The sequence below is a fragment of the Pholcus phalangioides genome, unplaced genomic scaffold (genome assembly GCF_987345545.1).
Source record: "Pholcus phalangioides strain wild (caught in Gottingen) unplaced genomic scaffold, Ppha-v1.0 ptg000013l_1, whole genome shotgun sequence".
NCBI classification, from domain to species: domain Eukaryota; kingdom Metazoa; phylum Arthropoda; class Arachnida; order Araneae; family Pholcidae; genus Pholcus; species Pholcus phalangioides.
Window position 1 is genome coordinate 30,660,535 of NW_028301606.1, and position 15,787 is coordinate 30,676,321.

Below are 15,787 nucleotides of genomic sequence, written 5' to 3' on the forward strand. Positions count from 1 at the left end.
ACTGTATTATAAATTTATATTTTATTGTTTAATACTCTTGTACCTATAGTTATATGAGTTTTATAATTCAATAATTCTTGAAATGATGCGATTTCCTGTATTTTGTGAGTAAAACTGTAAAATAATTTTTATACTAATCCATTAATCTCATGAAAATACTATCACTATTTTCTAATTGCATTGTTTCATTTATGAACACGCACATTTCAAATGAACCATTGTTATATTGTATTTCTACGCAACGCACAATAAAATAATTGCGAACGATTTGAAATTACGGTAGTTTTCTATAATTTTAAATCACTTTCTCTTTCCGTGTAGAATTAAACAGTGCTGTGTTTGAAATGTTACATAAAATTTAACATCACGCGGTATTTGCAACCACTCGAAAGCTAGAGCATAATTATCTATAGAGATGGATGATCAATGATAATAATACTCAATTATGTAGCAGGACGAGATTATCTCATCCGTTTCAAGTAGCTATTCAGTTTATGCACTAATTATATTTTACGAAGTTATTACGTGCGCACACTACGGATTTGATTCGTGTGGTTACCAGACCAGAAATTCGTACCAAATCAGCTGAATTGCAAGTCTGACAAACAGCTTTGTCATTGTAATTTTAATGCTTTGCCGGCGTGGATCATGAACAGTAAAGAGCTACGATTCATTAGTGACTATTAGTAGTTTTAAATGTTTTGACCATACTGGAATAAACTGACTTTTATTGCACCATATCATATGAAAAAATTAGAGCGAAGTTATTTAGACGTGCGCGAAAAGGTATACCTGATGAGATGGCAAAATCTGTAAGCCAGAAAGTAATCGTGTTCGGTGCGTTAGGAAAAGTCATCATAAGACAGGTATCTTAACTTCCTGAGGATGGAATAGTGATAGAGCTCTTTGCTACCCACGTGAAAGAAATGCTAGGGTCCGTAGGTTCGATTGTTAGCTGTCCGTAGCTTAGAGATTGACTAAAGGATATTTTTCTCTCAAAAACCTGAATCTAGATGGTACCCCTGAAAGATGTCACCACCAAGCTCAATTATCCGTCCATCCCCGAGGGATATTTAATACTAGTGAATTAATCTAAATATCTAATAAATTCTCAAATAAGAAAACTAAGTAATTCCTCTATGTGCATGGTAAGATGTTTGGCGAATTCAACTCGTTTTCTGGTTTGTAAGAGAAGTTGCATTTCTTCTGAACTACTAGAGGATATTAATTCCATGGCACGAATTATTTTTTTTTTCTGATGGCTACTAAGAGAAGAAGGCCCGCTCATGCGAGCATGTAGTCCATGATTTTCGGATGCTCTTTGAAGTTATATGCAACAAACTCTAATTGTATTAACGCTTCTCTTAATTTTTATCACCAATTTTGCGACCCCGTATTTTCTAAGAGCAAGTATTTTGGTCTTTTAAATTTCTGGTAAATGCTTTGATTTTGGCTTCGTCATACTTCCAGAGGGAAAACCTGGAACGTGCGTGTAAAATCACCACGAAACAATATGGACCTGTTACAGTGACTTCATGCAGCTCGCGCAACCTGTCTCGGTAGTTCTTATTCGCGGCAGGTATCTACCTTTTCCTCAAAAAGTCGGATGCTAGTCTGAATGCCTACGGTTACTTTTATAACGAACGCAAGTGTATTATATGTTTCTAAAGACAACAACTGTAGCTTAAAAAGCATGCAAATTAAATGTTTTTGTACAAGAATTGCTCAATTTCCCTTTAGACACTACAAGGTTTGCAAGGTTTGCACAAGAACCAGTTTGTATTTAGAACACGTTGGGGTCGGGCAATGGTACGCTAACTTTGGCTGCTTTGTCTTTGTGTACGGAAGAAGAACGCCTGCAAAAAAGAGTGAGGACTGGTACAAGTTTGAACAAACAACGAAAACTTTTTTATGAAGAATGATATTTCTGATATTTTACTTGAATTTCAAACATGATTTCTAAAAATCTACTGACTGCATCATCACAAAGTTTTAATAAGATATTTTGCCGTGTATTTTTAAGGTTACGAATCGAAATCTACGGTCTATCACATATATTTATCTAATTACAGTGTTTTATATAAGATATATTGAATGGAATTTCAAAAAATTCAGGTCAAATATTTGGTTTTAATTTATAAGCATATTATACGATCCTGTAAATTTTGATTCATAACGTGCATCACCACTAGCTAAATGTACAGTGAAAATAACAAAACTTTCCATTCGTTGAACTTTTTGCAACTCTGTTTAGAACATTACATGAATTTTGCTTAAAATTTGACATTCAAATGACATTTTCATAGAAAATAACATAGCCAATCAAAAGTTTATTATTGTTTTCACCATTTTGAGACACTTTCTATCAAAAGACGTTAATTAAGTTTCATTCCAGTGCCATTTTATAGAAAAGTACTAAGGAGGGTTGTCGGATTCCTTAAACCCGCAGCTACGTGTGCAGAAAACTTTATGTATTGCTTTGTTAAATTTCGCGACACCATCAGATATCTATATATATATTTTTCATCAGTCTTATTAAATAAACCCAAACGGTTGTCATTCTATCGACTTTTGTATTTATTCAGTTCGTTATGTCTCATCACACGTGAATCGAAATCGCTATCAACATTATTTGATGTTCCACTTCATAATAAAATCGGAATCGATTATTCACAGTGAGGTGCTTGACAGAGATTTGCATATTTACTCTAGATAAAAATCGTAAGGAAAAAAAAAAAAAGGAAGAGCAATACAAATGGTTCAGTGAAGTTTACAAGAAATTCCTGCTTGAAAGCACTTAAACCTGAATAGAGCTTCCATGTCTTTTTTTTCCTTCCATTTTCCGCTTTGTTAGAAAATCGACGAGAAGCAAATCAAACATCTCTCCGGTGTTTTTTATTTTATCTGAAATACCTTTTGGGAAACACTCAGGTAAAAAAAAAAAACAACCAAAAAACATTGAACACGTGCAGATCTTCGCACGGAATTCTAGTAAATATAAGGACCTTTTCTTCTAGAAAAACATTTTCGTAATCTACAAAAAAAAAATTAAATTCCTATTCACCAAGACTGACTGATTCAGTCTGTTAAAAAAATATACCATAGTGTATTTATTGTATAATTTTACTTTGTTCCTAAGTAATTTTTTTTTGCCTGGTGTGTATAAAAATAATCAGTATTTCTCCATTCCCTTGAGTTTTCGTTTTTCTTTTTTGACTGGTTCTCATTTTTTTGTTTCGAAACTCTTGATAAAGCACATTAAGGGATTTAGAGTATCCGGGGGAAAAAAAAAATTCCTTTGATAATAATAATAAAAATAAAGAATGATCGGGAGGGGAAAAATGGTAATTGTTAAGAACATAATATGGGACGCCATTTTTCTGAAACGTATTATCTGATCTTCGGATGATGAACGAAAAAGAAGAAGAAGGAAAAAAACTCCAATTTCTGATAAGAGATGAATAATTGTTTACTGGGAATATAAGCGAAAAAAATTATTTCATTAACTATAAGATATTTATTCTTTTATACATGTAAAGTTTTGATAGCGGATAAAAATTAAAATGATTTTTATGATGGGACAATTTTTTTTATCTATGTAAAGTAAATAAATTGGAAAAAAGGAAAAAAAAAATATATATATTTGTTCAGTATACATGTTGATAATAGCTGATGATATATTATTAACGGTTGATTAGGTGATGGAATCATTTCAATTATTTTATATCTTTCGAAATCTTCTGAAAATTATATTTTCGAATGGTGTATCGTGTATGTCTAGAGACGGAGAAAGAACAATGTAACTATGACTTTGATTTTAGTTAGAAGTTTAAAAATGGGTCCCTTTTCAATGAAAAACGAAAATATCCGAATGTGCATTTTGACGAAAGGGAAATTTAGTATTACGGATACTAAATAATAATATTCAGATTTTTTTAATGGTGAATGCAGTGTTATCAAATTGTCCTGTTTGTAAAAATTTTATGAAACTTTTTGTTCATAGTTTCATGAAAAGTTTTTTTTCTTATGATTTCATGAAATGTTTTTCCGACGTGCATATGCCTTTACCATGGTTTATGACTTCTTTAATCCTGCCAGTATTATGTATACTATACTGGCACTATTCATTCCTTCATAATGGTTTGCCATTTTTCCAATCCTCACAGTGAAGGAAACCCGAGCAGAGCTGGGTATATAGCGGCTTGTATACAGGGTGGGCAAAAAGTCCGTAGGAACTTTGAAAATTCATAAAAACTGAAAAAATAGCGAAATGAAAAATGGTTTTCAGGGTTAGCATCGTTAGGTCACGGGAAGTTTTTTGACAGAAAAATATAACTTAAAAAACAGCCAATAGGTGGCGCTGGTACGAGAGGTACGGTCCCGGATGTATCGATCCGATCCGTTGTGCGATCCGATCAATCTGCGGAGTTGAAAGACGCGATCCGCCGAGAGATGTCATGTATACATCAGGACATCTGTCTGTACATGCTGCCTGGATATATGCTGCACTCTGCCGTTGCTGGATTTGTAACTCGCCTGCAATGTGTTATCCTCTGCGGTGGTGGTCATGTGGAACAAATACTGCTGTAATAAACGATTAGGAGGCAACTATTTTTTTGAGTTTTTTCCCGGTCTAAAAAAAATTCCCGTGACCTAGCGATGCTAACCCTGCAAACCGCTTTTTATTTCAGTTATTTTTCCGGTTTTAACGAATTTTTAAAGTTTCTACGGACTTTTTGCCCACCTTGTATTATAATTAACAACATTTTGTTAACATTGCTTCAGCTAACAATATGTGTTTTAACAATGTGGCAGCTGACAAGATGTGTTTTAATAACATTTCAAGTGCATTTAGGGTCTCACCAACGCTTCAAGTATAGATCAACGAGTTTAATAATATTTTTTGTATGATGAGTGTTTCAACAATACTTTTGTACGATAAGTGTCTCAACAATACTTTTGTTCAATAAGTGTCTTAACAATACTTTTGTTCGATAAGTGTCTCAGCAATGCTTTTGTATGATATATTTCGCCAATGCTGTAACAACATGTGTCTCAACAATGCTACAACTAACACACACACACAATATATATAAACAATGCTACAACCAACATTATGTAAACAATGCTATAACTAACAATATGGAAACAATGCTATAAGTAACAATATGCCAACAATGCTATAAGTGACAATATGCCAACAATGCAATAACTAACAATGAGAACAAATGCTGTAAGTAAACGATATATTTTTCAAAAATGCTACATCATCATCATCATCATTTGGCGTCCCATAGGGGAAATGCCTAGGCAAATTTTGTCCATTGCTCTAACACCAAGTGGTTCAACATGAGTTGTGGGTCATGTGAGAATGAAGAAAAACATTATTCTGTGGAAATACCCAGAGTTTGGTGGCTGCTCCGGGGACGAAAGTTATGGTATCTGTTACCACATTATATTGAATCTCTGTATATGGGGGATTATGGAAAACCGCAACCGGTAAAGCCATGTCAGAAAATTTGAGGCTGCTCCTGTCTGTGGTGCCCTTTTAGAAAAGGAGCAGAGAAGGTCTCAGAGATATGGCTGAGAACTCAACATGAAGTTATTAAATAGTAATGCATGAAAGTTCAAGTTAAAGCAGAATTGAAACTCGCCATGAATTTAGGTGTTTAGTGTAATTGAGAAAATTTACCAGGTTGTAAATGCTGGGAGCATTAACAACTCCACTTAGTGTCACCTGATGATCACCGAAGTAGTTCCTTCTCGAGAAAGAGAAGGCGGGACATCGTCCCACATAGTGGAGTGGAGTTTCGTCTTCTTCTCCACACGCAGGACAAATAGGTGAATCTGTGTAGCCACAGTTGTGTAGGTGTTTCGCTAGGTTAGCATGACCAGTGATGATCTGTATAACCTGTCGAATTTGTTTCCTGTTCAATGAGATAAGTTTTTTGGCAATATTCGGATGGGTTCCCAAGGCCAGCTTGGCCTGTCTGCAGTCCTGCCTTCAGTTCCATTGCCGCATGTGTTTGTCTTCTATGCATTGTTTCACATCTCCTTTGACGGTTGACATCGAAACAGGATAGAAAGGTTCAGGTCCAGATAGCTTCATGTTCGCTGCCTCTTTGGCTATCTGGTCTGCGAGTTCATTTTCCTGGAAATTTACGTGACCAGGAACCCAGTAAAGGGTGATGTTGTTGCTCAATGCTGCCAAGTTATCAGCATTCTGCCAGTCAGTGCAGTATTTTACACACAGTTGAAACTTGAGGAAGTTGTCAAGAGCCAATAGTGTTGCTTGGCTGTCAGAGAAGATAACAATTTGTTTGCCATGATACCCTTTGGAAATTAGACTTTCAGCCAGTATGGCTTCAGCTTGAAAAAATGCTGTAAGTAAACAATATGAGTTTCAACAATACTGTAAATAAAAATACGTGTTTCAACAATGCTATAGATAACAATATGTGTTTCAACAAAACTATGAGTGACAATATTGGTTTTGTTCAATATGTGATTAGTTCAATTTAAAAATGTTTCCACAAAGGTATCACGAAAATCTGGAATTTAAATGAAGTAATTTTTAAATTGAAAGTATCACTTTCTACTTCAATGAATTTTTCGACGTCCAAAAGATATCAAAGAGCCAAAAATGAATTTCCTTGCGCCAAAAGCTATCTAATCCTCTCTCTTATCCTATTGTTAGAGCTACTTATTCTAACAATTCCGTACAGCGTAGCATTGCTAATGAAATATCGTTCTTCGTATCAGCACAACGGACTCTGGAAACAATAAAAATCAGTTTCCTTCGATGATGTGATAAATAACACTAGCGTCTCTTGTTTTGATACCAAATTAAGATAAAGTATGCTGAAATAGTCGCTTAACGGGCGCAAGGTGAACTGAGTAAATCGTAGCGGACCTCTTTCTCGAGGGGGGAAGGGGCACAAGAGGTATTATCTGGCAATTCATCACGGCTTATCTCGGAGAGCACGTAATTTTGATGAGACAAACGTCCAACGGGAACAGCTTTCGACCAGAATAGATAGATGATGGAGAACATGTTCGCAGCAAGTGAAGAACGTTCGGTATGTGAAAGATTGTGTCTGCTCGTTTTTAACTTCATTAAAAAGACGAGTGATCGAGATTTAATTAGACTTTAATTTCCTGCTGTCGAATATAATTGCTCCCAATAGGGCGGTAGATATCTCTCACTGCGCATCGAGTGAAATAAAGCCAGTTCGAAAGACATTCTTCATTTCGAGTTTCTGCAGAGCACGATATTAATCCAAAATTCAATCTTTCATAAAGTTGACGTTGCTTATTAGAATCACGGATAATGTTATCATTCGAGTATTTTCGGAGCTTTTGTACACATAGTTATAAAAACTGATGGCAAATGGGGTGGTACTGCACATAAACAAACATTACACAGAAACAGGTCAGATTCACAAAACTTACACGTCCATCCCCGCACGCACGCACACAAAATTCTAAAAAAAAAACTGTGGACTTTATTGTATAATTTGTGAATATCAATTGCATTTCATTTACTCATAACTGATGCTGAATGTTTACCACGCGTTTCGTAACAAGTTGTAGCAGAGTTGGGCTATCTTTTACCAAGGCGTACCGTAATCAATATTATTTTCGATGCGAGTACCACTTCTCAAATTTTCACACGCTGACCCTACGTTCCGTTTTTACGGGATACAAGCATTCTCTTCGTTTCTGCAAAATATTGTTCAGCTGTCCTCTCTTATTCTTTGTAAAAGTTTTCAGTTTGTCATTCTTTTCAGTTATAAATTGTTTTTCTTTTTGAGTCATGAATTCGAATATCGCAATCCAGATTGTGCATGTACCTATACCGGTAGAAGTTCATATTAGCTACACCATGTTGGACAGAGACACCGGAATCTGAGGACTCAGGGTGCAATAAACTTTGGAAGAGAGCTTAGTGCCCCTCCTAAAGAATCCATAGATATATAATGTAATTGTATTACATGCCCTCCATGCGGGCAATCCTGAATCCCGTAAACATGGAACGTCAAGCAACTATGTTCAAATATGAAAAACCAAAACTTAAATGCATGGAATAAAAAGTCATCACATAATTATTATTTTAAGACAACTTAAATATAAGATTGGCAGTCTACAAGATCACCATTGATAAGAAAAAGGCTATTTAAAAATTGGAGAGAATTTCTTTGATTGAAAAAGGGAATATAGAATTTTTTTAGGATACAAGGAAATAATAATTACATGGAATTTAATTTTTACCCTGGGAAGATGTTGCGGATGACATTGAGCGGCATGTAATCAAGGTGAATCGCCATTCATAAACACGGATCTCCATGGAACCTAAACACGTTACCCGAATTTAAGAATATAACAAGGAACTAAAAAAAGTTTAAGAAATTATAATACACTGCCCATAAAAATATTATCCCTGTGACATAACCCGGAATTGTGCTTAACGAACCAAGCCAGTATCCGTTGTCGAAGAACTTGATTTATGGTATATCATAATTTAAAACCTAAGGCATTAAACTGATATTCAGTCTATATTAGGAGAGATTGCATCCAAGTCCTTTTTTGAACAATCATGGCGGTTGAGACGAACAGTAGTAAAATGTGTTTTGTCTTTGTGTTTTGATACATCAATATCATCATCACGCTTACATGTTTCATAAACTAATTCTTAATTTTGAAACAAGAAACATTTAAGGAAAACTTTTAAAAATGATCCTTATTACATTATAAATTTAACGTTTAATAAAATAGCAAACATGTTCCTTACTTGAAGGTCGTAGTGAAATTAAATTTTCAAGTGTGAAAATACACACATAAATATCTTGGTTTGTTTATTTCGTGGTTCTATACAAAACCATCAGAAAACGAACAATGTTAAAGTAATTTGGATTAATAGCGTTCTCATTCGAAAGCAAACGGGCTTCGGCCCGTTTTGTCTCTAGATCCACACCACCATATTTATTACTTCGAGTCAAAACTTCACGTAACTAAGGTTGAGCTGGATAAAGCTCCTCTTAGGTGGGATATAGATTATGCTTCGAGTTGACAGCCGAGTAAAGCTCCAACACTCATAAAAATCTTTATTACTCTTCCACCGGTAGAAAATACAATTTTGGATACGTCGCCAAAACGAATAAAATAGCGAATTATGACGCTGATAGAGGAACCTTTTTATTACCCTTTGGGTTTCGAAAATTCTCTAAAACTCTCGCCCGGCAGCCGGACAAGTCCGCGTACTACCAGATTACCTACTAATATTCGTAAAAATCCGGTCCTCGTAAATTTTATCCACCCTTCTTATTTTTCGGTCTTCAAACTGTCAGTTCTCACGCACTGGTACTTTCAAACACAGAGATGTATGTTCTTGCAGCAAAGAACAACGTTTATATCGGAAAGCAATGAGAAAAGTAAAGACCACTCGCACGTTTTCAGCTCTAAACGTGTTACCTCGCAAACAATATGGGCTGCTTGCGGTATTTAATGCTCCGTTAGAGGTCGTTCTCACGCACTACCAGCTTTATTTATTTATTTTTAATTTTATGTCAGGGAAGAAAAATGAGAATGCCTTTGTCGTCAAAATTCAACATTATTTTTTTATGGCATTGGAAGACACTTAATAGTAAATGTAACCAACATTTCATGACAAGCAATTTCTTCTATCTACTTGCAAAAAAAACTAGTATTAAACATAAAGATGAGTAAAAAGTCGTCAAATATTTTTTGTCATTTACTTCATAATCGTGAATTAATTCCGTGATCTCGAATATTACGAAGCACCCTGCATTAGGCAATACAAATATCGTTTGAAATACTATCTCCTAGAGATAATTGATGAGTTTATCTGCACAACCGGCCTCGAGGCCTCAGAAATCCACAGTTTAGGGCGACCTAAAATTGGCTGCTCAATGAATCGTTCGCAACCATAATGAGCAGTTGACCGCTCTATGTGATAAACTGCTTCACCATTTGAAGAAGAAACAGAAATCAGGTATAAGTATTCCTCAGTTCCAACTCTCAAAGCAGACATTCTCGAATTTGTATGATTGTGGTTTTTTTAATCTCTTATGGAATCGAATAATGCGTAATCAGTGTGACATCTATCTCAATATAGAGGGTGTCCTGTAAGTGCTTATGCGGTCTTTATCTCATCAACTGTCCGCAGTACTCAGGAGAGACGGAGCAACATATTTCTAATTGTAGGTTAGAGGACACGGGGCCCCGTGTAAAAATTTAGATTTTTTTTATTTCGTCACAAACTGTATTTTCATTCTCCACTGTAATACATTCCTTTGCGAAATCTTTAACGGGGAAGACTAGTACCATGTTTTGTTATTTTAAATGAGGTTTGACCATGATTTTCACAGCTCTTGTATAATTCGCGGCTTCATTCTCATTTGGCGGTCCATTGACAAAGTTTTAAGTGTAATACGCTTGAGAAATTTGCAAAGAGATCGCATGTGTGGAATGAAAAAACCACGAATTGCTGACAGCTAAGGCAACTTTTCGATGCCGATCGAATTGCGCACTGAATGAGTTGATTTTGTCGAAAATATTATATAACCACACATTCATTAGTAGAGTAATATAATTTCATTATTTCTGATAGAAGTTCCCTTTCTCCGCGATTTCAATTTTGTGTGTGCACGGTACTCAACACCTAGATTTTCTCTGCTTACCAACTGAAGAATTATTTTTTGCTCAGTCGAAAGCATAATATGTGGTAAAATAATGTATCCCCACATCATGCAGCAGCTTCCCCCCCCCCCCCAGGCTACTAAACCACACATGCATCTCAACCATATTCCTCTGCGGAACTTCTAACGATTTGATACATGTTGGAATGTGCGTATCCGTGTTGTGAACCTAACGTTAAGCTTTTTTCTGTGTCATACTTGTTATAGTGCTGCCATCTGCTACCTATTTTTCGAACTATGTGAGTGAAGTTTCATGACTGAAGATTTACCGTTGCAGATCTGTTACGCTCGGTGGCGAGGAATTTTAATGGGGAGGCCAGATCGCATTCGCTCCCCGAAATTAGGAACCACAGAAAACCAACTTCAGCTGACCACCACAGCGCCCCCCCCAGCCTAGAATTTTTTGTGGGCAGGCCCGAGTTTCTTCTACAGTGAATTTATATCGCGAAGAAACACAAAATAGCAAGAATCGTCTTGGCCTTTGGGCTGTAGCCCTGTCATTCGGTAAAATACTGAAAAATAGAGATTATTTTTGTCATGTGACATTGTACCAGTGTATGCAGTGCATTATAAGTTCAAAAATCCATAACCCCCTAAGTGAATTAAATAAAGTACGATGACAAGCTTTTTCAAATGTGTATCTGAATGACATCAAATAGGTACAAAATGGATTCCGGAGAAAAGCAAACACCATGATAGAACAATTGTTCCCCCAATATTAATATTCGTATTAGAGTTGTCCGACTGTCTATTTCAGCATGTTTTGCAATCATATTAGTTAAATATCTATCTCTACAGCTGACAAAATGACCGCTACCGTCGTTCTAAGTAGAACTTCGTTTTACTAACTAAACTAAGAAACCTAAAACATTTACATTTTAGGGATTTAGGAGCCTTAATAGGGTGAGAAAAGTCATGAAATCTCTCAACAACCTGACATAAACCGTTTCGGTGTAATCGTATGCCAAAATAGTTTTGCGGTCAAAGTGACCGCTTCCGTCGTTTCAGTGTTAAATGGGCAGCATGTAAGTAATGACGGAGGCATATTTCCTGCCTCACACTCTCGATCGTTATAAACACATTTCAGTTGAACACATCGAGTCGACAAAAGTTGAATATTGAACAAAATTGAAAATTATAAATCATTTTTACGAAAGTATATTTCAGAAAAAAAGTCGGATTTGTTAGAACAAAATTTTGGATCTGTTCCAAAAGGCAATGACGGAAAGCTTAATTTGAGTAACGAACGTCTCATTGAAGCTGTCGATAATAACGACTTTCGTTCGAATGAATATTGCTCGCTTAATTACTTACGATGTTAAAAAAAAAAATTAAATAACAAAATAAAAAAATGTCTCTCTCTCTTTTCCTCTCATCGCCTGTTTTGTTCTCATAAAAGCTTAGAGTAATTATGAAAACTCATTTTACTTTGCGAGCAACTTTTACCGTTAAGAGTACTTCCAACATCTGTGTTCAACGTTCGTCGAGAGAGAAAAGAGACATAATTAACATGCAGGTAACTGTTGCTAAAAAGCTTGATGCACATTAAACTGTAAAAAATGGAAGTGGATAAAATAATAATAATATTAAAAAAAGAAGTCGGTACATTAAAGACCTCGTTTCTTTTATATTTCAGGTAATTTCTTATTCGAGCCATTACCTAATCTTAGGAAAACACGTTTTTATCTAAATTCTATGTTTTAAATTATTCTGGTTCCCCCCTTTTTTTAAAATTATTATTATTATTTTATCCTCTCTGGAACGAAGACAGTATTGTCAAATAATATATGTTAAAAAAAAAATGGCGCTCGTCATTTTCCGGCCATCATCATCTGTCTTCAGGTATCGCTAATTATAGCGTTGACGCATTAAAAAAAAATGTCTCGAATTTTGCCATTTGCTGAAAGAAGATAAATTATTAATGTAATATAATGGATACCCGTATTGATGATGATAGTTTGTAGTTTTCCCTATAGAATAAAGTAGTTTTTAGTTGTTAATTCGTAAAATTTTACGCCGAATTACCTTTTTATTTTGCTGTTTGATTAATGTTCAACACATTAAAAAATTTGATTTTTAAATTTTAATGATAGGCGTGATTTCTATCTGGTGCTTTGTAAAACTTCCGAATTCAGTAACATCAAACGCTGTGAAATATTTCATTGGTGCAGTGAAGGATGTAAGAAAGGGTCTAAGTTCCTAACCACTCTTTTATGAATCAAATACAAGCTTCTCTGCTCTGTCTATGAGCTGTATCTGTTAAAATTTTCACTCCAGGATCTTTCATAATTTCAAGGTAATTTTTTTTTTTGCGTTGAAGCCAATCTTCCAACGATTTTGTAGTACGTAAACTAGCACTGCGTTAGCTATCACCACCAGGTTTTGGCTTTAGGGGCACGTTGGGTCAATACACGTCAGGCACATCATTTCAACTTGTTCAAAGAAATAACAATGCCTTTCGTAGCCTTTGTTTTTTACTTTCAAAGGAAGACTCCAAGGATTTTATCGTACAAAATATGCGATGACTTTGGAAATTTTCTTTTGAATGAAACCCAATCCGATAGCTAACCGACTGACCATTGGTTATAGACGCAATCTTCGAAATTTCCATATAATTGGAAGTTTTTCTAAACTTTTGAGAATGTTACTTTTCAAAATTTTGAGTTTAAAAATCCAAATCAAATTTCCTCGACAATGTTTAACGTCGATTTTTGCATTCGGATCACAATAAAAACAAATGAAATCAAAACTTGAAACGGTATCCATGGCGCAGTTAAAAATTTATAGTGTCTAAACTTTTGAGACGGACTGTAAATAGTTCCCTTTAACTTTGAGAATTGGAAAGTTGCTAATTTGAGTTTTGTAGAGTTACCTTTTTTACACTATTTTTCTGATGATATAAGTACAAACGATGCTCGCGATTGAACGAATCAACGCAAATTTTACATTTTTCATGAATGCATTGATGTTTTGCGATTAACCTTGAAACAATAGTCAATTAGTATTCATTACTGTTCATTTGTATTCATTAGTATTTATGAGAAACTTTTGTTGCTTTGTTGCTTCTCGGATAAAATAGATTTAAATTAAAGTAAAATTTTATGTAAAGCATTCAATTTTATTGAAAATGAGTTCAAATACATACAGTTGAACCACGATTTAACGAATAAGAAAAAAATAGATAATTTTATTCGTTAAATCGTGGTAAAATTAATAAGGCACATAAGCAGGACCTAAACTAGGAGGGGCAAGGGGAGGCATCTGCCCCGGGCGACAAAATTTAGGTGGTAAAGAAGAACACCGTTATAAAATTATCGAATTTTAAAGTTGTAGGGGCGGCAAAATGATAGTTGTCCCAGCGGCCGAATCATGTTTTCCCCGGGCAGCAAAAATCCTAGTTACGGCCCTGACATAAGCACACTCGAAACGGTAAACTTTGAATGCTACTTCGGGGGGTTGCTGTTACAACTTATTTCTGACAAAAGTTGCAAAAAAAATTATCTTAAGAATAAAATCAGGATGCATAATATAGGGGGAAAACTACTTGATAGAAGTTCTTTTGTTACGTAGAACATTTTCATCACGTTCTGTTGAAACTCATTTTCCGACTGGCCGAAAAACGCTTTCTCTTGAGATGATCGACGATTCTTTGCGCTTCTCAAGACAAAGCATAAAATACTTGAAGCAACTTCATTTCTTTATTAGGGTCAAAATATGAGGACAGCACAGCATAATGTTTTGCTATTTGTGTTACACCAATTGAAAAAAACCCACTGAACCCTTCTCACGCGCAATCTAAACAGCTTTATTGTCTACTCTAGTCAAAAAGGAAAAGATTCCTATACTTCCCCCCTTTTTCGTTTGTCTCTAAACCAGAGCGAATGGTCACAATCCTGGGACGTCAATTCTTCGGATTGTGTTTTTGAGTGACGAGAAATAACACAAAAAAAATTACAGATAGTTTTAAAAAAAATCGTTATATCGAAGGTTTTTATTCGTTAAATAGGAATTTGATCATTATTTTCTTCAGGATTTTAGAAAAAAAAAATCGTTAAATCAAGAAATTCGTTGATTCGGAGTTCGTTATATCGGAGTCGGGCTGTATTTTTACTTTGTCTATCTTTATGGGTCATCTAATATTTATTGCTCCCCTAACTTGGTAGAAGTATATTCTCGACACTACTTGATTTGAGAATACTCGCTCTGTCAGCATTTCTCTAATGGATGGAATATAAGAGAAGTAAGCGGCAGGAAAGGAAAAAAAAAGACCAATTTCTATTTTATTTATTTATTTTTTCCTATACGTACTTCGGCTATTTCTTTGACCATAGGTGACCCTTCGTCTTCTTTCTCTAGTGCAGAGTTGCTTACGTCTGCCGAATTGAAATAGAGAAGCAGCTGCTGCAGAAGACTCCTAATTGCTGTTTGGATGCAATGTTGGATAATAAAAGACACTGGGGCCCCTTTTCCCTTTTATTTTGACGATGAATAGCCAAAGGAGATTCTTTAATTTTTTTACGCTTAGCATTATCTCTGTTTTTTTGCTTAGAAAAGAACATCAATAAAAGGAATCGCATTCAACTTTCAATGGCAATACTTACTTTACCATACCTCATTGTAACACATTACTATTTAGTTAAGTTAACTCTCTATGGTTTACCTCATACTGAACTTCTTTCTTGTTTTTAAAAAACGGATGTAAGTAGGTGTTGTTAGCATATTTTTCAATTGAAACATTACATCAATACAGCAAATTAATAAATCCGACGGGATTTTTTTAATTAACTAAAATAGTTACGGGTGAAATAGACAGTTTGCCTTGATTTTATAAATGCAAATACAAATACAAGGCCGCAACAGGAAAAATGCCCAACGAGGTGACTGTGAGAAAAATGAAAAATGCCCATAACAAATATGGATGTCATATATTTCAAAAATACAGCAACCCAGTTAAAAATGCAATCATAAAACTAAAAACTTAAATACATCCTAAAATATTATACACAATGCCCATAAAAATATTTATGGCTGTCTTTTATCTAGGCATGGAAACTTCTCGATTTATCCAT

At 35.0% G+C, this 15,787-nt stretch overlaps 1 protein-coding gene across 1 annotated transcript; it reads right to left on the bottom strand.

Moving 5' to 3' along the window:
* Window positions 1-6,004: 6,004 nt before the first annotated feature.
* On the bottom strand, window positions 6,005-10,051 carry LOC149078967 (uncharacterized). Its single transcript, XM_089240475.1, has 2 exons — window positions 9,988-10,051; window positions 6,005-6,381 (listed from the first exon to the last, which is right to left on the bottom strand). The coding sequence occupies exons 1-2, from the start codon at window positions 10,049-10,051 to the stop codon at window positions 6,005-6,007; spliced, it is 441 nt and encodes a 146-aa protein (XP_089096601.1).
* Window positions 10,052-15,787: the final 5,736 nt, after the last annotated feature.

What these genes read in the sequence shown, in the direction of transcription:
- LOC149078967 (XM_089240475.1), bottom strand. Translation starts at nt 10,051, where the DNA reads ATGTCTGCTTTGAGAGTTGGAACTGAGGAATACTTATACCTGATTTCT. An exon ending in TTCTGTTTCTTCTTCAAATG is followed by an intron (nt 6,382 to 9,987) that starts GTGAAGCAGTTT and finishes GTTTACTTACAG; the next exon opens with CATTTTTTCAAGCTGAAGCC.